At 47.0% G+C, this 27,090-nt stretch overlaps 1 protein-coding gene, 1 long non-coding RNA gene and 1 pseudogene across 2 annotated transcripts in view; 2 read left to right on the forward strand and 1 right to left on the reverse strand.

The window, feature by feature from the left end:
* Positions 1-11,989, reverse strand: Aqp7 (aquaporin 7). The gene is made up of 8 exons (XM_021634396.2): positions 11,926-11,989; positions 11,112-11,184; positions 9,019-9,136; positions 1,882-2,008; positions 1,347-1,484; positions 976-1,094; positions 623-840; positions 1-332 (listed from the first exon to the last, which is right to left on the reverse strand). Exons 2-8 carry the CDS (start codon positions 11,135-11,137, stop codon positions 83-85), a joined length of 996 nt encoding a protein of 331 aa, XP_021490071.1. The 5' UTR covers positions 11,138-11,184; positions 11,926-11,989; the 3' UTR covers positions 1-82.
* The window catches only part of LOC132652435 (uncharacterized), a 16,907-nt gene continuing 999 nt past the window's right edge, over positions 11,183-27,090 (forward strand). The window contains exons 1-2 of the long non-coding RNA XR_009590004.1: positions 11,183-11,434; positions 21,953-22,060. This is a non-coding gene — a long non-coding RNA (uncharacterized LOC132652435). The remainder of the gene's footprint in view (positions 11,435-21,952; positions 22,061-27,090) is intronic.
* Positions 14,625-14,722, forward strand: LOC132651230 (U6 spliceosomal RNA; annotated as a pseudogene).

Here is a 27,090-nt window from a genome sequence, read left to right on the forward strand (position 1 = left end):
TGCAGGAGGCCTCAGGGGAGAGAGCCACTGGGCATGAGGTGTGCTTTATTGTGGTAGAGTTGTGGTCACAGATAAGCTCCACTTAGAAGCGCTCTAGAGGCAAAGAGCCACTTTGGGGTGGGCCAGGTTGGACAAAAGCTGGGGTAGAAGAGACAGGGTTGAGGGGATCTTTGGGGGACATGGTTATCTTCCCGTCTCCTGCTGCAGAATTCTCCAGTCTCTGAGGATCCTGCGGTACACTGGAGTGAATTAAGCCCACGTACACAATGCCACCTATGTAGGCTCCCAGGATGGGTGCCACCACAGGCACCCACCACCAGTTGTCCCCGACACTGCAGACAAAGAGAGGGAGGCCTGCTGAGAACAAGTGGCCAGGATGCCACTTGTGTCCAGCTCAGACCAACACAGGGTGAGCAAACCCATCTACCCTAAGGGACTCTCATCCTGGGTTAGGGACAGAGCTGACAGTCCAACAGCTGGATCTGCATGTGAAGATCTTTAGGCCCCTCCTGTTCCCAGACCATGTGGGGCGGAAACTCTCCTGTGCGCCCTTAACAGCTCACACCTCTGCATGCAGGAACCCCAGAAAGCAGACAGGAGTGGACCTGGCAGGGGGCAGTACCTGAACACTGGGATGCCCCAGCCAGCAATGAAAGTGAAGAAGCGGGGAGGCAGGTCACGGGACGGGTTGATTGCATATCCCGAGTTCATGCCTAGGGATATTCCAATAACGCAAACAAGGATGCCTATCACCAGGGCCTCCGTCCCTTGGAGGGCTGGACTGTTGTTCTTGTCTGTGATAGCGAAGATACACAGCTGGAGCAACCCAGTCAAGAGTACCTGAAGAGTAAATGCCATGGCAACCCACTGGGGACACGGCAGCAGCAGAGCCGTGCCCTGAGACAGTCCCACCCAGAAGCCTTCTGTCTGTTCCATCATGTAGGACCTGAGGTGGGGACAACCATGCTCACTGACCTCATCCAGGAAGCCTCGCCACAAGGTCATGTGCTCAGGAAGATAGGTGGCAAAAATGTTTGCAGTGGCCCTGGGGCCTGTCACCAACAGCACTCCATGAGCAAAGTGGTCAATGGCACCTGTGGAGGCAAAGACTGAGCTAATTCTCACCACAGTCCCAGAAAGGAGTTTAGAATACATCAACAGCTTAGACTCTGATAAGGTTTTTTTTGTTTGTTTGTTTGGTTTGGTTTGGTTTGTTTTGGTTTGTTTTGTTTTGTTTTGGTTTGGTTTGGTTTCTGTTTGTTTCTTCCAGAACAGGATACCAAAATGGAATCCAGCCATATTTCAGAAAAGAGCCTGAAGGCCGACAACCTAGGAAGAAGGCTCACCATAGAAAAGTAAGTAGGTGGTAGCTGCTGCTGAGAAGGAGCCCAGGAACTGACCCAGCACGTAGACGGGGAACTTCTTCCAGGGCATCCGGCCTAGCGCACAGTTGGTAAAGGTCACAGCTGCGTTCATGTGAGCCCCTGTTGTGAGAATGGATTAAAGACACAAGCAACAAAATAACAATGTTGACAGAAACAGCAACAACAGGAATTTATGGAGTGTGTTCCCTGTGATAAGAACTCTCTTGTTTTTGACCCTTCAAAAGACCACACATGGCAGGGACCACTATCTCCATTTTTACCATAAAGCAAGTGAGGGAAGAGAAGGTTCACATTTCACTTAAGATAAGCCAGCTACTAAAAAATAGTCAAAGGGTCCATGAAGAGTCTGGGGAAGACATGGGCAGAAGCCAAGTCCCCACAGGGGCTCTCCTCCCTATGGGTCACCTAAAGGTACAGCTCCAGCTCAGACAAAAAAGGGGCTTGCTGAAGGAGGCAGAGACAGCACAGCACATCCAGAAGATTCAGCCTTACTCACCAGAGATGCCTCCTGCCACATGCACTCCCATGGTGACTCCGAAGCCAAAACCCAAATTGACACCAAGATAGCTGCCAAGCTTTTGGTCTCCTAGAACCATGTGAGCCACGGAACCAAGGCCAAACACCTGTGAGGGGGAACTTCTGATGGAGCAGCCTGCCCAGCACCCCCCCAGAAGGGTGCTCAAAACTCAGTTGCCCTTCCTTGCCGCCCCAACCCCATGCCCTCATCCCTGGACTGAGAGTCTTCTCTTATAAAACTGTCCTTCTTGGCCCTAGTGAGACCTCTCAGACTAAGTCAGTGAGGTCTGGGTGATAGGTATATTAAGAGGTCTAAGTATGGGATCTCATAGCCAGAGGCTGCATCTATGACTTTTGGGCATGGGACAGATTGTGTGAACCCCACCCCAGCATCCCACACTGCAGGCTTGCCTAAGGATGTTCTAACAGGCCATGGGAAAGAACTATTGCTCTCCACATTTGACAGATGGACTACCTGAAGCTTAGAGAAACCGAATGAAATAGTCAAGGTCACATGACCTGAGACATGAGGAGCCAAGCATGAATCTAGAAAGCCATTGTGCCAATCCTTACTGCCATGCACGTCATTGGATTCTTAGAAATGCTGACCCAGCCAGGTATGGTGGCACACACCTTTGATCCCAGCACTTAAGAGGCAGAGGCAGGTGGATCTCTGAGTTTGAGGCCAGCCTGGTCAGGACAGCCAGGGCTGTTACAGAGAAAAACCCTGTCTGGGGTTGGGGAGTAGGGGAGAAGCAATGCTAACCCCTCTGTGCCTGGAATACCTGATCCTACATTATAAAACACTTAAGAAACCAGAGAGATGGCTCAGCAGGAAAAGGTGTTCACTACCAAGCCAGATGTCCTGAGTTTGATCCTAGAACCTACATAATAGGAGAAAACCAACTCCAAAAAAGACATCTTCTGACTTCCATAGGTGTGATGTGACACATATGTGCCCACACCCATTTGCACACGTATGCACACACAAACACACTAAATAAATAATGCACAATATATCTTTTAAAAGAAAAACAGTTAACACTCAGGCGGCACTTCTTGTGAACTGTTCTTGTGTTCTGTACATGTATTGTGAATAGATAACTAGCGGTCAGGCTGCTGGAAATCAGAGTCCAGATATATGTCCTTTAGCATGGCAGTCACTGACCACGTGTGGTTGTTACATGCTTGAGGGTGGCTACTCCAATCTGAGATCTGCCGTAAGCATAAAGCATGCACTGAATCACAGACTTAGAATCAGAAATGAGGACCACAGCAGTTTCCCATTGAAGTTGGGAATATGTGGGTTAAGTACAGTAGTGATTCAAAATCATTTCACCTGTTTCTTTTACCCTTTTAATGTGGCTACTACAGAATATTAAATTATATTTATAACTCATTACTTGCCTTGCACAGCTTTGTTTATGAGAGAGAGAAGGAAAAAAAGGAAATGTGGATATGAGAGTTGCCACCAACCCAATCATGGATAAGGGCACCAGGAGAGGAAATAGACTGAACCTGAACAGGACTGATGGCCTGTATGAGAAATCTCAGCTAGAGCATACAGAAATGATACCACACAGGAAGAGATAGCATCCCAAGGAGGACACAGTCAGCTCTGTCCTGGCAGCCTGAGTCACATCTGTAAAGTCCTGAAGAGAATTTCTTCCGATGTGATAGTCCTAGGGTCAATACACACTGAGTGTCTGTTGTCAGATCCTAGGGGTGTGATAGGTCCCAGGAATTGAGAGGTAAGTGGGGGGGGGAATAGTTGAATTTTTGTTTCATTTTGCTTTTGTGATGCGAGGTCGCACCATATCGCCCAGAATAGCTTTCAGCTCCTAAGCTAATACATCCTTCTGTCTCAGGCACAAATCACTGTGTCCAGGAAAGATAATTTTGAGGGAAGATATTGTTGTATTCTTCCTGTTGCTTGAAGTGGAACTCAGGCCTCCATTTCCACAAAGAAAGTGTTCTGCCACTGAGCCCCAGCCCAGCAGGTAAGAAGGAATTAGAAAAAACTTGTGTAGACTAATGGCATGGTTGAGTCTGTCTTGTGTTGTTTTGGGTAGGGGGACTTTGGTATGCTCATAGGCCGAGAGACAGTAAAAGAAAAACGAAAAAGAGAGAGTGAAATGGACAAAGTGTCTCAGTAGGTGTGTGGGAGTGACTGGTGAAGAGGTGAGGGCTTCTGGAAGGAGAAGGGCATCTCTTCTAGCTGAGGAGAGGTGGGTACATCCACCAGTAACAGATGGGAGAAGCAGGATGGTGAGGGAGCCCCCCTCCCATGATTTTCTCTGATGATCAGGAAATCAAGCAGTTTGAGGGGGGACACAGCTGGGAAAAATCAGGCCTATTATGATGATGCAAACCTAGAATTTCAGCACTCCAGAGGCAAAAGATTCTACCCTAAATTCATTATGTTCCACAAAGTATGTTCCAGGCCAACCAGGGACCAGGGCCGTGTGTGTGTGTGTGTGTGTGTGTGTGTGTGTGTGTGTGTGTGTGTGTTTTCAAGACAGGGTTTCTCTGTGCAGCCCTGGCTGTCTGGACCCACTTTGTAAACCAAGCTGGCTTCAAACTCACAGAGATCAGCCTGCCTTTGCCTCCCAAGTGCTGGTATTACAGTCATGAGCCACTGTGCCTGTAGTAAGGTAGTGAGACTTTGTCTCTTAAAAGAGAGAGAGAGAGAGAGAGAGAGAGAGAGAGAGAGAGAGAGCTAAGGAGATGGCTCAGCAGTTAAAGTACATGCCATCCAAGTGTGAGGACCTGAGTTCAAATCCCATTTAAATGCTGAAGGGTGTTGGCTCAGCAGTAATCCCAACCTCAGAAGGCAAAAACAGGGACTATGCCCCAGAGTGATCTGTCTGGGAATACTAGCCACACCAGCAACCTCTGGGCTTGATTCAGAGACCCTGTCTCAGTGAGTAGGTTGGAAGGGGGATGGTTCTCAACGTTAATCTTCGACTTCCACATGCATGTACACAACCACATATGGAAAAAACAAATAAGCCAGACAGGCATGGTACCACATGCCTGTAATCCCAAATTTGAGGCTAGCCTGGGTTACATAGTGACATCCTGTCTAAAAAAAAAAAAAGACTGGAGAGATGGCTAGTGGTTATGAGCACACAGCCGCCTGTGACCTCATCTTCAGGAGAATCTATAACGGCTCTGGTCTCCATGAGCACCTGAGCGAGCTCACACGCACATACACACTAGTACAATACAAAAAAAAAAAAAAAAAAAAAAAAAGCAGAAGCAGGTGAGCCTGGCTCACAGGCCCTGCAGGAGTCCAGGACAGGTGCAGGGGAGCCTGATTTGCAGTCCAAGAGAAAATGCAGCAGAATGGAACTGATGGCCAGAAGAAGGCCAGGCCAGGCTGATAGGCTGGGAGATACAGGAAGTGGCAGGGCTGGACAAACACCAAGTACGAAGTGGTTTTAACACAGACTTTGTGGTTTGTTCTTGAGAGAGGCCTTCTCATGGCAATCCTCCTGCCTCAGCTTCTGGGAGTATGTGCATGTGCCACCACGCCTGGCTTCAAAACCATGTGCTAATGCTGATGAATGAGAGACAGAGCATCACACGTTGGGATCTCACTGCTGGGCTTGCCAGCTGGCAGTGCATGCCCTGCTCCATCCAGCACAGGGGTTTTGTTTGTGTAGTTGATTTTGGAAGTTTTCAGCTGTTCTTGAAAAATGTGACTATCTGGGAGTTCTGGCCTCTACCCCATTCTTCATGACAACTGACAGCTGGGCCAGCGGCAGCTGTACCCTTTGCATCCTTCCCTCACCCTGTGGCATGGGAGTTTGCAGTCCTGGCTCTGTAGGCTCTGTATATAGCCGGGTTTTCAGGGCCCAGATGGCTCCAGCCCCTCCTCTCCCTGGTCAGAGTCCCAGCAACAGCCAGGAAGCCAGCTCTGAGAACAGCCTACTTCATCACAGCTGCAGTAAATAAGACCCAAGGTCACATCAGCCTTTTTTGGCAGAACCTTTACCCTGGTGATTCACTGAGCTTCCTATAACCAAAAAAGCCCCCACTTCTTGGCATGAGACCAGAAACTGAAAATAACAACAGCTTACCATCCTACAGGGGTGCACTGCTTCTCAACCATCACAGAAAATCAGTGGAGCAAACGCTTCTGCTCCCGCTCCACAGATGGAGCCTAAAGTCCAGAAGGTATTCTTCAACCACGCAGAGACTGAAAGCAAGCACCCAGCTGGAGGAAAGCGTTAAGAGCCAGGATCTTAGCAAGCCTGTCATCTCTAAGCTGAGGGGCAGAGCAAAGAGATGAAGGATTAAGACAGACATTGGCCTGGCGTGGATTTTTGACTTAAGCTTGGACAGGTGATTTAGTCCCACAGAACCTCTTCAATTCTCCATCTGTCAAATGAGGGTGAGGGCAGGTGTAACGGACACACCCTTAATCACAGCACTCAGGAAACAAGGGTGGATGGATCCCTGAGAGTTCCAGGCAGCTTGATCTACATAGTGAGTTCCAAGATAGCCAGGGCTATGTAGAGACACCCTGTCCAAAATAATAGTAGCAGCACCTACCTCACAGACATTGTAAAGGTTTGGGAAGGTAGTGCTTAGCATCATGGCCTAGTGCTCCGTATGCAGTAGTTGCTCAATAATAATTGAAATAAAAGGAGAACGCCTAGTTTAAGATTAGACCAAGGTACATACCCTTAATCCCAGCACTCAGGAGGCAGGGGCAGAAAGAGTTCAAAATTAAATTTGAGCTAGGCTACACAGAAGTAGCCCTGTTTTAAATAAGTAAATACAAATTGTAAAAAAAAAAAAAAAAAGATAGCAAGCTGGTGAGATGACTTAGCAGGTAAAAGCACTTGTTGCCAAGCCTGTCAACTGGAGTTTAATATCCAGGTCCCACATAGTGGAAGGAGAGACCCCACTCCCAGGAACTATCCTCTGGCCTTCCAACTCACACTGCAGCAAGCCTGTGCCCACATGGAATATGAAGACACATACATACCAGAGAAAGAAATCAATTACAAAAATTAGGAAGGACTAGGGGCGTAGCTCGTGAAACAGCGACAGAGCCCTAGTAGCATGTGCACAGGGCTCCCAGTTTGATTCCCAGTGCTGCCAAAAAAGAAAGCAGATATGGACATGGCTTAAGCTGTGTGGGCAATTCCTGCTTCCCCTAGGAGATCTTCAGGGAGGCACCCTCCAGCCTCCCGCATTCCAAGGTTTAACAGCCCTCATGGGACTGCAGTGTCTTGTCATAAATGAATTACTTTGCCCTGAGTTAAGGACGGACAAGATCAGGCTTTCCTTCCCACAGCTCAGGGGCCAAAGAAGCTAAAGACAGCAGGTAGGGATGCAGAGAAGAAAGAATAGCTAGAGACCTGCCAAAATAATAAGGGAGCCAGTGGCACACACACATGCATACCCACAAACACAGTTTTTTATTGTAAAATTAAAAATGAAATCTTAAAAAAAAGAACATAATAATAACAAGAAACCAACCATATATGTATGATAAATGCTGGGTGTTGGCACCTGATGTCCTCTTCAGATAAGTCTGCCAACTCTATGCTAGTGTTATATTTGCCAACAAAGAATCTAACTCTGTGAACTGTTAAAATGCCTACGGAATCTTATAGAGCTAAGCCAAACTCAGACCGGACTCCCAAACCCAGGAGCTGGAATTCCACAGCCTAGGAAGCTGGAAAGTCAGGCTCGGAGCCAGGGAAAGAGCTGCTCTAGCCAGCCACCGATGGACAGGGAGAGCTGAGAGTCTCCGTGTGCAGAGTCCCTTCCACGTCATTGACTCTGAACAATTTTTACAACTTTCCTCCATAGTGAACTTTAGCTCTTTCATTCCAGTCCAAGCCTCCCTTGAGTGTCAGCACCCTCTGGTTAACCACTTCCCGGATCTCTCTGCTGGCATCTCATCTGTATCCACATTAGCTTCCTCTCCGGGCCTGTACTGGGACTGTGTTCAAGAACGGCCCCTCAGAGCTTACCTTCTTTTTTTTTTTTTTAAAGATTTATTTTTTATTTATACAATATACTGCCTGCACACCAGATCTTACTATAGATGGTTATAAGCCACCGTGTGGTTGCTGGGAATTGAACTCAGGACCTTTGGAAGAGCAGACAGTGCTCTTAACCTCTGAGCCATCTCTCCAGCCCCAGAGCTTACCTTCTATCTGCAGTTTCAAAAGTCTCCTTGACGTATCTACAGTTCTCTAAGCATCTGCCGTCTCCTCTGTGCCTGGCTCCATCACCTCCCACTCTCCAACTGCCATAACAACAGCCTAATCACGGGCTTCTCTGCACAACTGCCTTCTAAAATCCAAATAGGATGATAGCATTCTACTACTTTTTAAGAAACTGTGCATGTGTATGATAGGAGTGGGTTACAGTGCCTGTGTGGAGGTTGGGGGATGACTTTATGGAGGCAGTACTTTCCTTCCATCTTTACCTTAGCTCCAGGGACTGAACGCAGGGCATCAGACTTCAGCACTAACCACCTTTACCTGCTGAGCCATCTTGCCTTCCCCACCTTCCCCTGCCTGATAGCCTTCCCTCAGACCACCTCTCAAAGGCCTCCCGACCTCTGGTTATAAAACCCAAGACTGGTCTTGAATTTGCCATGTAGCAACAAGACAAAGGACTCAGACTCCAAAGGCCCCACCTCAGCCTCTCAGTACCGGTGTGTGCCGCCATGCCCATCTCTTTCATCATTTTCTCCTTTTGTTTGATTGAATGATTTGTTGTGCTTTGTTTCCTTTTGTTTTGAGACAGTTTCTTACAGGGTAGTCGTGACTAGCCTAGAACTTGCTATGTACTTAGGTTAGTCTCCTAAGTGCCGACAGTACAGATGTGCTCCACCATGCCCTGCTCCCCAGTCTCTTCACTACTCTAGCTTTCCTTTCCCCCTCATCAACCAGCCCTGACTCCACTCTATCCTGGCCTATCATGAGCCCTGTCTGAAAAAGACTTAATGAGACTTTCCTCCTGCTTCTTTACCGGGCTCCCAGCTCAAAGGCAGGGGAAGGAATGATATGACCCCTGGGGTCAACAGTGAGAATGGGCTAACTTTGCTGGCCCCGCACTCACCCAGGACCACCCACCCACTCACCATCATGATGTAGGTACTCATGAACTCCCCCAGGAAGTTCCGCACCATCTCTCTCTGTAGTACTGCTTGTACGGTCCTGAGCACAGGCCCAGAGGCCATCCTGGAGTTGTGGGTGGGCCTGAAGCACCCGACCAAGCCAAGGAACAAAAAGGAGATTCAAGTCAGCCTCCTGCCCATCGGCCCTGCAGCTCATAGATGAGTTAATGGGTAACCCAGTAGCCTCTCCCCATGTACCTTCTCCTGCCCAGGGCAATAGAGGAAGCTGGCATGAGAGACACCTGAGAGCCATAGGGACATGGAAGAGAAAGACTACCCAGCTAGGCCTCTTCTGAACAGGTAGGAGGATGCACCAATGTGACCACCTTGCAAAGAGAGTAGACTGGGTGCTGAAAGTGCAGCCTGCTTTTGGGGTGGGAGTGGGCATGGGTGGGAGCAGACTGGGGAGATGGAATTCAGTTGAGTCTGTTTCTCTGCAGGAGTCAAAGCTTGGGGCCACAGGCCAACGCTTAGGAACAGTGGGGGTTACTCTGCACATGGGGTTCAGTAAAATCTGATGCCGGGCTCTACAAATAGCACAGAGCCTGGAAACAAACACTGGGTGCTTCAGAAGGTGGGGGAGGGCTTCAGAAGGTGGGGGAGGGCTTCAGAAGGTGGGGGAGGGCTTCAGAAGGTGGGGGAGGGCTTCAGAAGGTGGGGGAGGGTCCAGCAAACACTCTGGGCTCTGTAGCCAGGCTAGCACAGAGATGCTTAGGAGTGAAGGAATGAACAAGTAACAAAGAGGCAGAAAGGAGGGGGAGAGAGTCCCGATTCCCTGTGCGCTCTCAGGACAGGCCTACAGGTGATTAATATTGGCTGAATGGATGAGAACTAGGCAATCTACTTCTTGTTCTTAACCAGATTGACATCAATACTTCCTAAAGAGCCTGACACTTGATAAATATTTGTTCAATGAAAGTTCTGTTGGATGGATGGATGGATGGATGGATGGATGGATGGATGGATGGATGGATGGAGAAAAAATGAGTTTCAGGTACCAGGGTCTGTTAGTGGGGTACAGGGTTGGCTTCTGGGGAAGGTGCTGGGTCTGGAGGATGAAGCTGAACAGGGCAGACGTGGCTAGGTGGGCATTGGAGAGGTGGGGTAGTGAGACACTCAACAGTAAGAGGGGAAGAGTCTAGGTATTTTAGAGAGATGGAGACATCAAGGACATGGCTCCTTGACTCCTGGCTAGAGCTGAGGAGAAGGGCACTCCTGCCTGAGCTGAGACCACAGAAGGGAGAGTAGGCCTTCGGAGCATGGAGAACATTGTTTTCACCTGGGATATGAGCTGCCAGTCTGAGCTCAGCAGGTCTTGTAAAATGAATCTTAAGCCAAAAAGGGAGAGGCTATTGAGAGAGAAAAGCCATCAATGCAGCCACTGGGTCTTTAAGTCCAAGAGAGGGTGCTGCAGGCAAACGTCTGTGGCACTCATCAATGAAATGGAGTAAGTGTGCTTTCCTGAGAGGGCAGGAAGTCCTACAGACATCTGCAAACTGGGAATGCAGTGGATGCACATGGAGTGTGACTGCAGGTAGGGTAGTCACGGGAAGCCTTACTGGAAATGAGTGGAGGAGCTGAAGGACCATGGGGATAGTGAACTTCAGGAAAAAGGAACAATTGCTGAAGGAGTCTGAGCATAAGTGCATAAAGCAAAGGGAGGCAGTGTGGCCGGCAGGTAGGCAGAGCGAGGCTTGAGGCATAGGACAAGGAGGTAAAGGGACCAAGCGATGGCCAGTGCAGACTCTGACTGTACCCAATAGTCAAAAGGTGATGGGGATGGTTCTGGTAAGCACCATTTGCACAGGCTAGGCAGAACCTGTTCGCCAGTCCTGGATCCTCAATTCTTCAGAGCTAACCCCAGGGCCCAGCCTGATATCTGCTATACTGTGGGACATCAGAGGCAGGTGGACTGGGCCCCTGGGGTACTGGGTAGGTTGGAAAAGAAGGTGCCTAGGACACCAGCTGCCCCAAGGGAAAGGTTGGGACAGGACAGGGGAACAACTAAGGTATTCTAGGTTAGATATGGGCTAACTGGGGGTATGAGGGACACTTACCATCTTGGCTGGTCTGTTTGAGACATTGTTTTTCTGACTTTTAGATGCCGTGGGACCAGAGAGGAACCTAGGGCTGGGGGACACAGAACTTGGCCCCTGCATTTCCATCAGACCTCAGTTTCCCTGGGGAGAAGCCACCAGGCAAGCCCTTGCCAGTACTATCCCAAACCCAGGCAAACTGGAGGGAGGGAGAGCCTCAAACAATTGTGAAAGATCCTATAGTCCCACCTCCCTCTATCCATGCTGTCCCAGGACACTGGCTCTCAAGACCAAGCTCTTCAGAGGTCCTCCTGGGCCTTCTCAAGTCTGCCATCCATCCAGCTGTGAGTAGCCCAATGCCCAGTCAGCCCTCCCACCTTTCTTAAATCTTTCTTCTCAGACTGTGAGGGTAACTCCTGAGTTGCCTCAGGCAGGCTCTACTCAGTTCTCTCTAGATGAAGTATCAGTTTATAGCCCTAAGGGCAGGGTCCCTGAGTCCTGGCCCAGCCTCTGAGGAAGACTCCATGGAAGACGCCAGCAGCAGACCCACCTCTGACCTGCCTCCTTTCTGCAGTCTATCAGATTTGATCTTTCCTCCTCCCTCCACCAGGCATTTCTGCTGGCACAGCCCAATCCATTCTCCCACTCTCCACTCCACTCAGCAGCCAGGTTACGGCTGATCTGTCCATGTCACACAGCCACATAGGGATGAACCAGGACAGAGAGCCAAACTTCAACTCCTGATGAACCTTCTTTCCCAAATAACAATCCAATGGTCACTCCTATGTGGTCCTAGCTGGTCTTGCCCCAGGGAGGCTACCTTGCCCCAGCCTACCTGCAGCCCACACTGGCTCTGCTGAAGTACCCTATGCTTCACAGCCTCCGTCTGGACCCTTCTGTTAATGTCAAAGCTGCTCTTGCTTCTGTTCCTCCATCACTATGGTAGGCTCGAGCTGGTAGTGAACTGGAGCTCTGTTGTCTCTGAGTCCTCACTTAGAGCCTGCCTCTCAGCCCTCCCCCAGGGTGGCCAGATTCCAGTTGTGCTCTTCTAGGGGAGAGGTCAGTAAGGCAGGGATTTGGCTCATGCCACTTAAGCAAGGTCCATTCACGCTGCCCAAAATAGCATCCCTGCTTTTGCCAAAAGCACCATGGAGACTGAGTTCTGAGGCAGCCCTTGTGAGGTCAGAGGTGGTGTTTCAGTGTGCATTCTGGGAGGAAAGTCCAGGCTGACAAGCCAAGCATCATCTGGGTTATCTAAAGCCAGAGGCAGAGATAGCCTGCAGAAGGTCACAGAGGCTCCCGAGACCCAGGCTGTAGAGAAAGCCGTGAATGTAGGGGGTAGGGGAGACAAGGTGCATGTAGAAGTTTCCAGAAATCAGCAGAAAAGGGTGGGAAAAGCAGCTCTGGCACAGTCATCAGCCTGAAGAAGAGTGAGGAGAATTAGACTCTGTCCTCAGAAGTCCCTATCTGATAGAGGAAAACCCAAACCTGATTTCCTGGGGTCCCCATCTCAGGCTCTGTCTCCTGGACAGTGCCTTTCTTGGGAAAGACATATCCAAGGCTCCATGAGAAAAACCAAGCTGGGCTGGCAGCATGGTTCTGGGGCTCAGAACAGCGGTGGGATCTCAGCGATGAGGGTGAGATCAGGAGGGGACATGAGAACAGCCTGCAGCCAAAGAGGTCTTCTGGATTCAGGAGCCTGGCTGGGCCAGAAGATCAGGCAGGCCTGAAAGTGTCTGCAGGAGCTTCAGTGCTGAAGTGTGAGGGTAGGCACCTCCTATTGGAGAGGTGGGCAGTAGGCAGCAAGCCCAGGGAGACCCATAGCACCTTGATGGGAGAAATTATAAGGTATGGCTGCCCAAAAGTCTCATAGGGGATGAAACAGTCTTCTAAAGATCACTGAGCATGATGGCACATATCTGTAGCCAACACCCATGAGGCAAAGACCAGGAATACAAGTTTAAGCACAGCCTGGACTACTTAGTAAATCCAGGCTATCAACACACTGTAATCCCAGCACTTGTAAAGCAGAGGGAATGAGGTCATCCTGGTCTACATAGTGTGATCCAGGCCAGATAATGCTGTATACAGTAAGACTCTGTCTCAAAGGCTGAATGAGGAGCCATGTCCTTATAATCAGGAATTCAAGGTCATCCTCAACCATAAAACTCATTTGAGACTGGACAGTTAGGACTAAGACCCATTTTCTTTTATTTTTTTTCTTTTCAAAACAGTGTTTCTCTGTGTAGCCTTGGCTGTCCTGGAACTTCCTCTGTAGACCAGGCTGTCCTTGAACTCACAGATCTGCCTGCCTCTGTGTGGAGTGCTGGAGTGCACCACCACCCTGCAGCAGCTCTTCTCACACACCTCCACTCAGGTGAAGTCAGGGTTCCTGCCTGTGCTGCAGGGAGCAGTCTCAGGGAGTCAGTATGAGGCAGAGTTGGAGGTTTGTTTGTTGGTTTGTTAGTTAGTTAGTTTGTTTGTTTGTTTTTATTATGCATGCCAGAAGGGGACACCAGATCTCATTATAGATGGTTGTGAGCTATCATCAGGTTGCTGGGAATTGAACTCAGAACCTTTGGAAGAGCAGGTAGTGCTCTTAACCTCTGAGCCATCTCTCCAGCCCTTTTTCTTTTCTTTTTTAAATGATTTTTTAATCTTATTTTATGTGCATTGGAGTTTTGCCTGTATGAGGGTGTCAGATTCCCTGGATCTGGAGTTAGAGATAGTTGTGAGCTGCCATGTGGGTGCTGAGAATTAAATCCATGTCTTCTGGAAGAGCAGCCAGATCTCTCCAGGCCTGAATTGGAGTTTATTAGAAAGAGATTTCCCAGAACTGGGGGTGTAGCTCAGTTTGTAGAATGTTTGTATTGTGTGTGAGCACCACATTAAAAGAATGGGCACCACATTAAAAGAATGCCTGTAAACCCAGCACTTAGACAGTGAAGACAGGAAGATGGAGAATTCAAATAAGCCATCTTAATTTAAATAGCAAGTTTGACATCATTCTGGGACACAGTCTTAAAAAAACAAAACCTGAAGAGATTTTCTTAACATAGTATTAATTTTTAGGTGTATTTATTTTATGGTGTAAATATTTTGCCTACATGTATATGTGTGTGCCATACGCATGCCTAGAGATAGGCAGGTGCTGGGAATTGAACCTGAATCTTCTGCAAGAACCAGCACTCTGAAACATGGCACCATCTCTCCAACCCAGAGATTTTAAACAGTCTTAAACAGAGGGATGAGAAGAAAGGAGGAAAGGAGGGAGGGAGGAAGAAGGTGAGACGCTGACTTAGGGAAAGGATAGTATAACCCAAATGTGAGTGTGGGGTACTTAAAACAGTCACACTGGCTGGGGTGTAAGCCTTTAATCCCAGCACTTGGGAGACAGAGGCAGGCAGATCTCTGTGAGTTCAAGGCCAGCCTGGTCAACAAAGTAAATTCCAGAACAGCCAGGGCTACACAGAGAAACTGTCTGGAAAAACTGAATAAATAAAAAGAGAGAAAACAGAAAAAAAAAAAAAAAAAGAGCTGGCTTTGGCAGCACATATACTAAAATTGCAACAAAACAGAGATTACTATGGCTCCTGTGCAAGGATGAAATTCGAGAAGTGTTCCATATTTTTTCGTAAATTGTGTTTTAATTGAGATTTGGAACAGTTTCTTTTAGTGTTCCAGAGATTGGACCTGTGTTAGAAAATAAAGCTGAACCGGGAGGGGGATGGGGGTGGAGAGAAAGACAAAAGGTGAAAGGGCAGAGTATGAAGAGAAGAGGAAAATGACTCTCCTCTAGAGGGTGCCAAAGACCAAGCCCTGTCTGGGACCTGCGGAGCAAGTTCACACCCCCATGCCCAACACAACTCTCCCAGAAGCCAAGGGTTGTGGCTAAAGAGGCCAAAGGTTCTGCCTCACTCCTGTTGCAGATTCAAAATGGGCTTAGACTGCTGCATTTCTTCCAGAAAGGAGAACTGCACCCTGGGAAAGGAGGACTCCTGCTTTCATCTATGTCTTGTGTGCCTTCCAGTCAGATATGAGTTCAGGTCAAGAGTGAGAAATGGACGAGGCAGTTGTGGTGGCACAGACCTTTAATCCCACTTTTTTTTTTTAATGCACTCAGGAGGGTGCATTAAAAGAAATTCTCTAAACTTTGGGCCAGCCTGGTCTACAGAATGAGTTCCAGGATAGCCAAGGCTGCACAGAGAAACATTTTCTTGGGGAAAACAGAAGGAACCATGGAATTGGGTGTAGAGGTACACACCTGTAATCCCTGCACTTGGAAGTCTTGGGACAGAAGTGCTTAGCCTAAGCAACACAGAGAAACTCTGAGCCAAATAAGTGGAGTTAGGATCTTATATGAAGCCAGAGCTTGGCTGTTAGACTAGAAATAGAGAAAGCTGGGATCTATGTTAAGGTCAGGCCAAGGAGCACATTTACATAGCTGGTGTGGGAACCAAGGTGGAAACAGACCCCTCTATCTCACAGGCAAGCAAAAGAAACAATTCATGGTATCAGGCAGAGGGAAGATCCAGTCTAAAGAGACAGGAGTCTTCCAGAAAAGGCAATGTGAAAGCCTCCAAGATTCTGTCTGGAAGGAAGAGAATCACTTTTAAAGCTTCTTGCAGCCCCCAGAGGACTGTGGAAACCTAATCTGGAAATGGAGAGTGAATTACAGAGGGTTCGGGATGGGCTGGGGTTACCATGAACGGCTTTAGCTGGTTTTGACACTATCCCAAGAGCCAAGCAGCCTCTAAAATGATCTAACTACGCAAGGACCAGAGTGAAGCCTCTTAGCTGCCCATATTCCTGAGTCCTGGGCTTCCTGAAAACTCCAGAGGAGGGCCCAATCAAGGAATCGGTGATATCAGCCCAGGTGGCTCAGCATTATCCAGGAATCACGGGGGGGGAGGGGCTGAGGCCAGGACTGTGGGACACAGGGCACTAAGAAGGAGCAGGTGGGAGGGAGATGGGAATCTAGGCACTGGGCTGCCCAGAGGCCATAGGACCAACTAGTAGCTGCACTGAGTTGAGTAATGAAGGGGCCAGTGAGGCATGTGTTTGCAGAGGGTTGCCTGGGACAGCTGACAGGATGGAAGGCGCTTTTCTTGCTGAAACCGTGGAGACAGTTCCACAGTGGAGAGAAGCAGCTCAAGGCAGCAGGAGGGAGGGAGGTACGAATCAGAATAATGAATAACACAAGTCAGGACAAAACCAGTGCAGATAATTGGGGACAGAGAGGACACACCAGGGCCCTTTTTCCTAAGGGTAGGTAAGCTCTGAGTAGGGTTACCATATAAAACACAGTAAAGTGTGAGGTTTTTTGTTTTGTTTTGTTTTGTTATATTATGTATACAGTGGTTTGCCTACATGTAACACCTGCAGAAGAGGGCACCAAACCTTGTTATAGATGGTTGGGAGCCACCATTTGGTAGCTGGGAATTGAACTCAGGACCTTTGGAAGAGCAGCCAGTGCTCTTAACCTCTGAGCCATCTCTCCAGCCCAAGTGTAAGTTTTATAGAAATAGTTATTTGCAATGTTTAGGATGTATTTATAGTAAAAAATTTTTTTCATTGTTTTTCTGAGTTTTGTGTATGTGTGGGAATCAATCCCAGGTCTTCACTGGGTACAGTAGAGTCACCTTTAATCCCAGCACTGGTGAAGCAGAGACAGGAAGAACACAGATTTGAAGCCAAGCTGAGCTACATACAAGTAGCATGTATAAGACAGCCATGTCTATATAACAAGACAAGACTATCACAACACACACACACACACACACAAAAAGAGGATAGAAAGATGGTTCAATGGTTTAGAGCACTTGTTGCTCTGCCAGAGGACCCAGTTTCGAGCCCCAGCACCCATATGACAGGTAACAACTGCCTTAACTCCAGTTCCATAGGATCTGACGTCCTGTTCTGGCCTATGTGGGCGCTACATGTGGTGTACAGACACGTGCAAGCAAAACATCCATACACATAAAATATAATCAAAATTTTAAAAAGGGATGGTGCGATGGCTGAGTAAAGGGATTCTCATACACTACTACTGACCTGAGTTCCATCCCAGGACTCGATGGTGGAAGAAAACTGACTCCCACAGGTTGTCCTCTGACCTCCACATACACACACACAAAAAACGATAAAATGGTGTTATTTAAAAAAAGCACAAACAGCCAGGTGATGGTGGCTTATGACTTTAATCCCAACACCTGGGAGGCAGAGGCAGACAGATCTCTGTGACTTCAAGGCCAGTCTGTTCCAGGACAGCCAGGGCTATGTAGAAAGACTATCTCAAAAAATAAATAAATAAAAAGATAAATAAAATAAGAATAAAGATTTAAAAAAAAAAAAACCACACAAACAAGCTTTGCACAGTGGGAGTATCAGAGCCAAGGGTGTTTATCTGAAGTACTGTTGTCATTAACATACACACACAAAAAAAGCACAAATAAAAATAAATACTCTTAAGCTACATGCCTTGAAATTCTTGGTTTTTTTAGCTACATTTTATTTATTGTGTGTGGTGGTTTGGTTCTATTTTTGTTGTTTAGTTGGTTGGTTTGGGTGTTAGGTGTGTGTGTGTGAGAGGGAGAGAGAGAGAGTTAGAACAGGGTCTCATGTTACCCTGGCTGGTGTGGAGTCACTGTGGGGAGCAGGGCTTCTCACAGAGCCCTCCTGTCCCTTCCTAAGTCAGCACTGCCAGCTGGGGGAGGTGAATAGGAGTGCAGGTGGAGGTCTAAGGACAGCCCACGGGGATTGGCTCACTCCTTCTAGCACGTGGATCCCAGGGCTTGAACTCAAGTGTCAGCCTCAGCAGCAAGCACCTTTACACAAGGAGCCATCTCATGAGCCCCACACCCCTGAAATTCTCACCTGACTGTCCACCCTATATTTTTATTTGTCAAATACAGCAACTCTGCTCTGTGGTGAAGAGCTTCTGGTATCTTGCACCCCGATTTAGATTTGAGTCCTAGCCTTAAGCTCCTCCCCCTGTGAATCAGGGCCAGAGGATCTCAGCTCTTCCTGCTCACTTATGAGACTAGAGTCGTGACTGCAGCAACAGACCAGGAGGTCAAAGATCAAGCTGGTGGGTGCTGACAACGTGGATGAAATTAACTGTAGAATTGATTTCTAGAGCAGTCTTCTGTTGTGCCCTAAGGCATTCTGTCTCTCTTTGAGAAATTGTTTCGTTTCTGAGGCTGTAGCTGAGTGTTGATTACCTAACAAGCATGAGGCCCTAAGATCAAGCAAGCCCCAGCAATAGCCAGGCATGATACTGCAATTGTTGGGATCTGTAAACAGGCATCTCTATGGATTTGTGTAACACTCATCCCACACGATTTCTAACATTGGTGCATTTTGGCTGGGAATAGGTTCACTCCAGCAGGTGTTAGGCCCAGCAAGAGCCTAAATATAAGAAGGTATGAAGAGAACTCAGGAAACTAATCATCCATCGATGCAAAAACACAAGAGACTCTTCTTAACCATTGTACAATGGGGTCACCCCTGCTGGTCAGCTAGGAGTGGCACCGGGAGACAAAGAGCTTAGGTTTTTAAAAGACACAAGGCGGGAATCTTCTGGGGTTGACTTCTTGGCAAGATAGGATTGGATGAAGTGTCTAACTTTTAAAATAATTGGTTAGTTCTGGTCACCCTTAGGTCCAGTCAGCCCTGTCATAAATATCTGATCTTCAAGTCAGTTTGGAATTTCCTGCCATCCACAGTTAAATGTGGGGGGTGATTAACTCATCCCATGTCTGTTCTGAGGAGTGGGGGTTACAGGCTTTGGATCAAAGGTCAGGAGAAGGATTGGGGCCATTTGGCCCAGTTTCCAAACAAAGCCCATCTCACCGGCGCCAGCCGGTGATTTTTTCTCCATTTAGTAGAGATCTCTGCTTGTTCTCTTCCTTATCTCTGCCCTCACAGATGGCTAATGTCAGGAACTTTTACATTCCTCGGTTCTCTGGAGAAGCACTAAGAGGCTTTAATTAACATGGGCCTAAAACTTGCAAATATAAGTTATAAGGCAATTAAAAGAAACATAGGTTACAAAGTTAGTCTGATTCTTTCATAGACATCCAGTCACAAAACATTTTTGCCTTCACCTGGACTGACCCTGACACCCTGGTCTCTACTCAGCTTACCTGAACTGTTTTACCCCAGGGATTCTGGGACAGCCCACATCTTTTTAGCCAAGCTCTAGCTTCTGATCTACTCTCCTTATTTCTCCCTAAATCTAAACTTATACAGTATGTAGATGGCCTTCTCCTCTGCAATCCATCCCTACAAGTTAGCCAAACTAACACTTCTGCTCTTCTAAATTTCCTATCCAGCAGGGGCTATCGTGTCTCAACCACCAAGGTCCAATTATCCACCTCTGATATCACTTACCTGGGACTAACAATAACCCCAACCCACAAGGGCATCACCCTAGATAGAAAAGACCTAATACAGTCTCTGGCAGTTCCCTCTACTAAAGAAGAAATCTTATTGTTTCTGGGAATGGCTGGTTTCTTATGGTCCTGGGTCCCCTCCTTTTCCCTTCTTGCCTACCCCTTATATGAGGCAGCCTTAGGCCCTTTGCATGACCCCTTTTTTTTTTTCAATGCAGTTTATTTAGGAACCTTGAACAATCATCTGACCCTGGGGAAAGCCAGCCCACAGCTTAAATAGCCTCTGGGTAGCCAACCCCAGCATGCCACATGGGCAATGCAGATAGGTCCACATACATGGAAGCAAGCCAGATCCTCAGCCTTAGCCAAATGTGGAGTTGTTCATGACAGAGAGCACTCACCATTGGGAAGGTGGCATGACCCCTTCTTAAGACCATTACTAAGCCCTTTCAGAGGCTCCAACAGGCTCTTCTTGAGGCCCCGGCCCTACATCTTCCAGACCTAATGCGTCCCTTCTCCCTCTAGGTAACAGAAAAAGAGGGATATGCCCTTGGAGCCCTGGGTCACCAATTGGGACCCTCCTTTGCACCTGTAGCATACCTATCAAAAAAATTAGACCTGACAATCCAGAGATGGGCCCCTGCATTCGTGCCCTAGCGGCTGCAAAGCTCCTTATTTGAGAGTCAAAAAAAAAAACAAAAACTAACTTTTGGGTCAACTATTACTGTCTTCTCTTCTCACAATCTGTCTCACCTTTTAACATATAAAGGCTTACAAACTTTACCTCCTTCCAAGGCCCTTTCCCTCCAGGTGGCGCTAATAGAAGACTCTATTCTCACTTTCCAACCATGCCCACCTCTCAATATTTCAAGTCTTCTTCCGAGACCTAATGCTGACTATTCCCCATCTCACTCTTGCACTGAACCTTTAGAGGAACTATATCCCCACCCCTCACACATACAGGAGGGCACATTGCCTCAGGCTGCCTATACCTGGTATAGAGACAGCAGTTCCTTTGTACACGAGGGAGCTCGAAAAGTAGGTTATGCCATAGTGTCAGATACTGAGGGCCCTCCCTGCCCATACCACTAATCAACAGGCTGAACTAATAGCTCTCACCTGTGCTTTCCAATTAGCCCAGAGACAATCCCTTAATATCTATACAGACTCTAAATATGCTTTCCATATTCTTCTCTCCCATGCTGCCATCTGGAGAAAGCGTGGGTTACTTACAGCAAAGGGAAGATCTGTAACCAATACAGGCCAAGTTACGGTCATGCTAGAAGCCTCCCACCTTCCCACAGCCATTGGAATAGTCCACTGATGGTCCCACCGGACAGAGATTCCATAGTTTCCAAAGGAAATAACCGGGCTGATGAAGCAGCTAAGGCTTTGGCCCTTAAAGGCCTACACTCACCACAAAACATCCTTACACTACACATCTCCCCGACCCTCTCCTGACATTCATCAGATTCTGTTCTATCTACACCAGCTCTTTCATCCTAGCAATCAAGCCTTGTCTAACTTTGTCAGGGCTCACCTACCGCCTACCTCTGAGGACTTGCACTTCCTAAAGACCATTACTGCTTCTTGTAAGATCTGCCAGACCTCAGATCCTAACTCAGGATATTGTAGCCCCCTTTCCCTACCCACAGGCTAGAGGCTCTCTCCCTGGGACTGACTGGCAACTTGATTTTACCCACGTGCCAGCAGTCAAACATGTCTGGTACCTCCTGGTCTTGGTGGACACGCTCTCAGGATGGGTGGAGGCTTTCCCCACTACTAACAAAAGAGCTCAGACAGTTTCTGATCTCCTGAAATTCCTACCTCTCTCCAGTCAGATAATGGCCCCTGAGTTCACTTCTCAGGTTTCCCAGACCTTATCTAAAGCCCTTAACATTCCTTGGTGTTTTCATATCCCATACCATCCCCAATCTTCAGGAAAGATAGAATGAACTAACCGATCCTTAAAAAACATTCTTGTTAAACTATCACAAGAGCTTCACCTCGATTGGGTAAAACTCCTCCCCCTCACTCTTTTCAGGCTACGAGCTCTCCCCAAAAAGCCTCCTCTATCTATCTCACCTTTTGAGCTCATGTATGGGAGACCAGTCCTAACTCCTGGTCTTTCAGCAAAACCCTCACCTCTCCCTGACCACCTACTTACTCCCTTACTCTGTCATCTCTGTTCTCTTCTATGGGTCTTTACTGACCACTGTTTACCACGGACATACACTAACCCCTGTCCATCTCCTATTAACATTGGGGATCAGGTCCTTCTCTCCCCTCAAAACCAAAGTTCCCCAACTCTTTCTCCTAAATGGCAGAGCCCCTTCAAGGTGATTCTTGTGACCCCCACAGCTGCTAAGCTTGAGGGCTTCCCTCACTGGATTCATCTATCCCACCTTAAGCCTTTTACCCCCTCTCCTCAAAATAATGCCCCTTCCTACATATCAACTCCAACAGGACCCTGCTCCCTCAAGCTCCAAAAGACGCCAAGATCAACCACCTTGTCTCTGGTTCCAGAGAAATGAGACCTCACGACAGGAGCTGTGTTTGACCCTACTGGATTGGGTATGTATTTTTCCTCCTCTTCCTCTTGCCTATCTCTGTCCAAGATAATCCCTACATATGGAGATTCGAGGTTCAAGAAACCATCATTGATAATAAACAGTCTCTCCAAATAGGTTAGGAAATTGCTCCATGGGAGGCTGCCAGGAGCCGATTGGAATAGCCATCACCCCCACATCTATCCCTCCTCTCTTATTTGATAGAATTTTTGTTTGCTTCCTCTTTGGTCAAACAAAGGATCATTGCAAAAAAACGGCTGGATAGGTATGGAGGCTGCCCATTCTGGTCTTGCCAAATCCATGCACCAGCGCAGAAGAAGCTCCTTCACCCGTACAAAAAGACTCTCTACTTATACATCCAAGACCCATGGGATCCCAGATGGGAAGCAGGCGTCATTGGAAAACTCTACCGCCACTACACACCCAATCTACCGATTAGTACCATCCATATCCAAAGAAAATATGTCCCAATTACCCAATCCCTGGGGATGGGAGAAGTAGAGAAGATAATCAAACACTCCTCTAAGATACCTAGTAGTACTAACTAGAAGTACCTAGTAGTTCTAACTAACTAATGAACTGTCCAATGAGCTGATAGTGGACCTAATTGTCTGCTCTTTAGCTGCCAAGCTACCGTTAACTTAGCCTAGCCTTCCAGCCTAGCTGTCAATGTGATCAGAAACCTGAGAAGGATAAATTATGAGCTAAGTAAATGTACCAATCCATGTACCAATCAAAACGACAGAGATGACTAGTTAGTCCATCACCTAGGCAGTGTCCCTGGTTCATGTGGTCTCCTGGCTTCCTGAGCAGAGGCAATCCAGCCATCAGGCATAGAGGATGAGAAACTGCTCCTGTGGAAAGAGGAACAAGAGAGATTGACCTCACCTCACCTCAGACAATGTGAAATAATGACTCTGCAGGTGTCCACAGCTTCATCCACAGTTAGGCTGGGCTCTAGCAGTGGGCCAGTTGAGGCAGTGTTGCTCAGTGGTTAGCATACCACAATCCAGAGTCACAGTCATCTGTCATTGTGTCCATATCTTCTCGGAGGCCTTGAGGAGCTACTGCCAAGATTTTGGGACTTTCTGTCACAATGAACTTACACATGTTAAAATGCCATATTCATCAGATCTCTGACAAGCTTGAGGGCCAGCATATCTGAGTTACTCTTTGTCTATTTTTTATCATCTGCTCTAAATTGTATCCTATAAAACAGAATGCTATAATCTCTAATCTTGGCATATTCCTTAGATGTATGTTTTAGAACCAAATTTCAAGTAGATCCATATAGGCAAACTTCATGGTTACCCATCCTAAATTTAACCTTAGAAAAACAACCTAAACAAAGGGACTGGGTAAAGCTCAGTCTTTAGTGTAACTTTAAATCTGCTCTTTCTGACTAAAATCAAAACAAGACCTTTAATCAGGCACAATTTATAAAGGGGCTAGCAAATATTATGAATCTCACCATCTTCTTTAAAACTTAACAGCAAAAAGCTTTACACACTGGGATCAAATAAGTTTGAGAACCAATTGCCTAACAGAACAGTTCAGAACAAACAACAGCATAGAACAATTTTAAACTGTAAATTATTCTGTTCACATCAAACCTGTCAGCCAGATTTTTTTCTTTAAAAGAACATAAGAAAATATTTTGCAATGAAGAATCACCAGCCCTTTAAATGAAGTACAACATATTTTACAGTTCTTTCTCAAATATATTTGCAGGTATAAAGAACCAAAGCAAACATCATTCATATGCCCCCTGGCTTTTATATACATAGTGAGAGACCAAAAGATAAAGTAGCAGCTATCATTAAGACCTAAAGTAGGTGCGGTAAAGAAGTTTAGTAATGCCCTGAGGGGAGAGCTACCTCACTGCATTCTTTCCCCACCCACTAGAGATACAGTTGCTAGGAAACTGGACCATCCTCCTAGGATGACACCTGGTCATTATGGTCTGGGGACCTTCCTATAGCCAATCGATTCAAAATGTAGCATCTTGACCAATAGATGCTTGCCAGGCAGGAATTGCCCCTGCCTTGGGCATGCTGGGAGGGACCAGAATCTATAAATCACCCAACTAACCTGGGGACGGTGTGCTCAGCTCCCACCGCTTCAGCAGTGGGGCTGTGTAGGCCCAAGCTGCAGTTTGTAATTTACAATAAAAAGACCCTCATGTGTTTTGCAACGGAGTCAATTCCTGTAGATCTTTTGGGGGCTTGCGAACTGGGTATAACATTAGACGGACCTTTCATAACATTCTATATACCTTCAGGTTCATAGCTTCCTTCTTCTGGCTTAACCAGACACTCTTGCTTTAGACAAGCTATTCCTTTAATATCTCTTGCTCACTCTCTCTTTCTTTTCAGACAACAGAAAAACTCCCATCAAAAGTTTCTTTAATTTTCCAAAGGGTTGAGAAACTGTTCCAAGTTCTTTGTTAGACTGCACAAGGGTTATTGCTTAAAAAAAAAAAACTGATAAACTGTAAACGTTTTATCACATTAAACATCTAAACAATTTTTAAAACTCGTCTTTGCAATATCAAAACAAAGTATCTTTTTCAGGAGTGAATTCACAAAGCATAATCATAATTTTAAAAGTAAAAACTAGATTTTAAGACCAAAATTTATCAGTGCAAACAATTTAATCTTTAGAACTAATATCAACTTAGAATAAGACTCCCTTTTTATCCTAAAAGGAAACAAAATCATTTTGACTCAGAGATTTTGCAACCTTTGTTCTTTTCCTGAGCCATACTATGTGGCAATTTACATTGTTGTTATTTAAACATATGCATTTATATACCTTATAAACACATAGGTACATATACATGTTTTAAACAAGAATTTGAATTTAACCTTAAAACATACCCAATTATTTTTGATCATACCAACCATTTAAGATCAGTTGAAAATAATTATATAATGGCTATATATTTAAACAGACAGATAAAACTCTTTTTAAGACTTAGCTGTAATTCTAAACATTACAGCAAGTACAGTTTTCTTCCTACATCTTTGCATGGTCTGCAAGTTGCAATTGACTTAAGCTCCCTAGGTGGGCGAAGGGAAGAGAGGAGCAAGAGAACATGGTGAGCTCCTGCCGCTCACTTCCCTGCTAAGCTGGCAGGGAGGCAGGGGGGAGGAGTTTACCAAGCGAGCCCACAAGCCTTGCTGGCTAACAGACAAGAGCCCTCGGCTCCCTTGGGAGCTTCACTCTAGCTTACCTCCCCGACAAGGCCAACAAGGCCAGTCCTGAACTTGCTTCCCGGCCCTGCCTCTCCCCTCCCCATGCTCCTCAGCTGCTGCAAATGGCTTGAGCCCATTACAACAGGGGCTGCATCAAGCCAGTGCCCTGCTGGGTGTGCATTGTTATTCCACAGCTCCGGGCTTGGAGAGGCTCAAGTGTCCTAGCTCCAGCCCCTAAGGGCAGATCCATGCATCTCCCCAGCCACCCGAAAGCACTCCCGGGAGAGCGCACTGCTTGGTGTCCTGCCATGCAGCCGTGTGCGCTCCCGGGACGAGAACTAGTTCTAATTTTAACTGTCCTCCATCCGGATTTTCATCAGTCCAAGTCTACAAAGAAACAGACACAGAAAAATACATACATACATGAGAAACACAGGATTCAAATTTCTGGGGGAGCAGAATCTCTCTGCTCCTTCCCAGTCCAGGTTGGAGGAGCAAAATTCCTCCGTTTCCTCCCTGTTCACAGAAAGGGGCAGGCTGAGCGTCCTACAGGATGCCCCTCGGCCTCGGCAAAAATGACGTGTCTGTCCACCTTAATGAGACCGTTCCAGGTGAGTGGCCTCGAACCACTGAACCACTTAGGGGACTCAAACCCCTTCTACAAATGCTCTCGAGCCAGGACCGTAAGCAAAGCTTCAGGAGAGACAGAAACCCAACACTGCCACTGTTGGTATAACAGAACAAGCATGTAACAGACAAGAGACACAGGACAAGGACAACCACAGTACCTACTTCTGAGCTCAGACGAGTCCTCTGATAGCCAGTGTCCAGAGTTCTCCTCAGTACCCACAAATCCCAGAGGAGTTCTCATAATGTTAGGCCCAGCAAGAGCCTAAATATAAGAAGGTATGAAGAGAACCCAGGAAACTAATCATTCATCGATGCAAAATTACAAGAGGTTCATTTTGACCATTGTACAATGGGGTCACCCCTGCTGGTCAGCAAGGAGTGGCCCCAGGAGACAAAGACCTCAGATTTTTAAAAGACAAGGTGTGGGGAATTCTAGGGGTTGCCTTCTTGGAAATTCATGATTGGATGAGGTATTTAACTTTTAAAATAATTGGTTGATTCTGGGCACCTTTAGGTCTGGTTAGCCCTGTCATAAATATCTGATCTTCAAGTCAGTTTGGAATTTCCTACCATATGAGATATAGCCACAATTAAAGGTGGGAGAATGATTAACTCATCCCGTGTCTGTTCTGAGGAGTGGGGGTTACAGGCTTTGGATCAAAGGTCAGGAGAAGGATTGGGGCCATTTGGCCCAGTTTCCAAACAAAGCTCATCTCACAGGCGCCAGCCAGTGATTTTCTCTCCATTTAGTAGAGATCTCTGCTTGTTCTCTTTCTTATCTCTGCCCTCACAGATGGCTAATGTCAGAAACTTTTACATTCCTCGGCTCTCTGGAGAAGCACTAAGAGGCTTTAATTAACATGGGCCTAAAACTTGCAAATATAAGTTATAAGGCAATTAAAGAAACATAGGTTACAAAGTTAGTCTGATTCTTTCACTGTTGGAATGTTAAGTTCTTTAGAATGTAATGAAGCTATAATCCTTGATACCTCATCTCAACCCCAATGCCCTACTGCTAATAATACCTCAATTCTTAGTGGCACTCAGGTCTACCATCGTCTGCCTGCTCGTTGGTCAGGAGTTTGCACTCTGGTACTCCTCTTCCCCGAGTTGTGGGTGATAAATGAAAAGGAGCCCCTACCAGTCCCAGTCATGGACTCAGCAGCTGCCCAGCAGGATAAGAGGGCAATTCAAATCCTGCCCCTCC

The sequence above is a fragment of the Meriones unguiculatus genome, chromosome 1, assembly GCF_030254825.1.
Source record: "Meriones unguiculatus strain TT.TT164.6M chromosome 1, Bangor_MerUng_6.1, whole genome shotgun sequence".
In the NCBI taxonomy this organism is placed as follows: Eukaryota; Metazoa; Chordata; class Mammalia; order Rodentia; family Muridae; genus Meriones; species Meriones unguiculatus.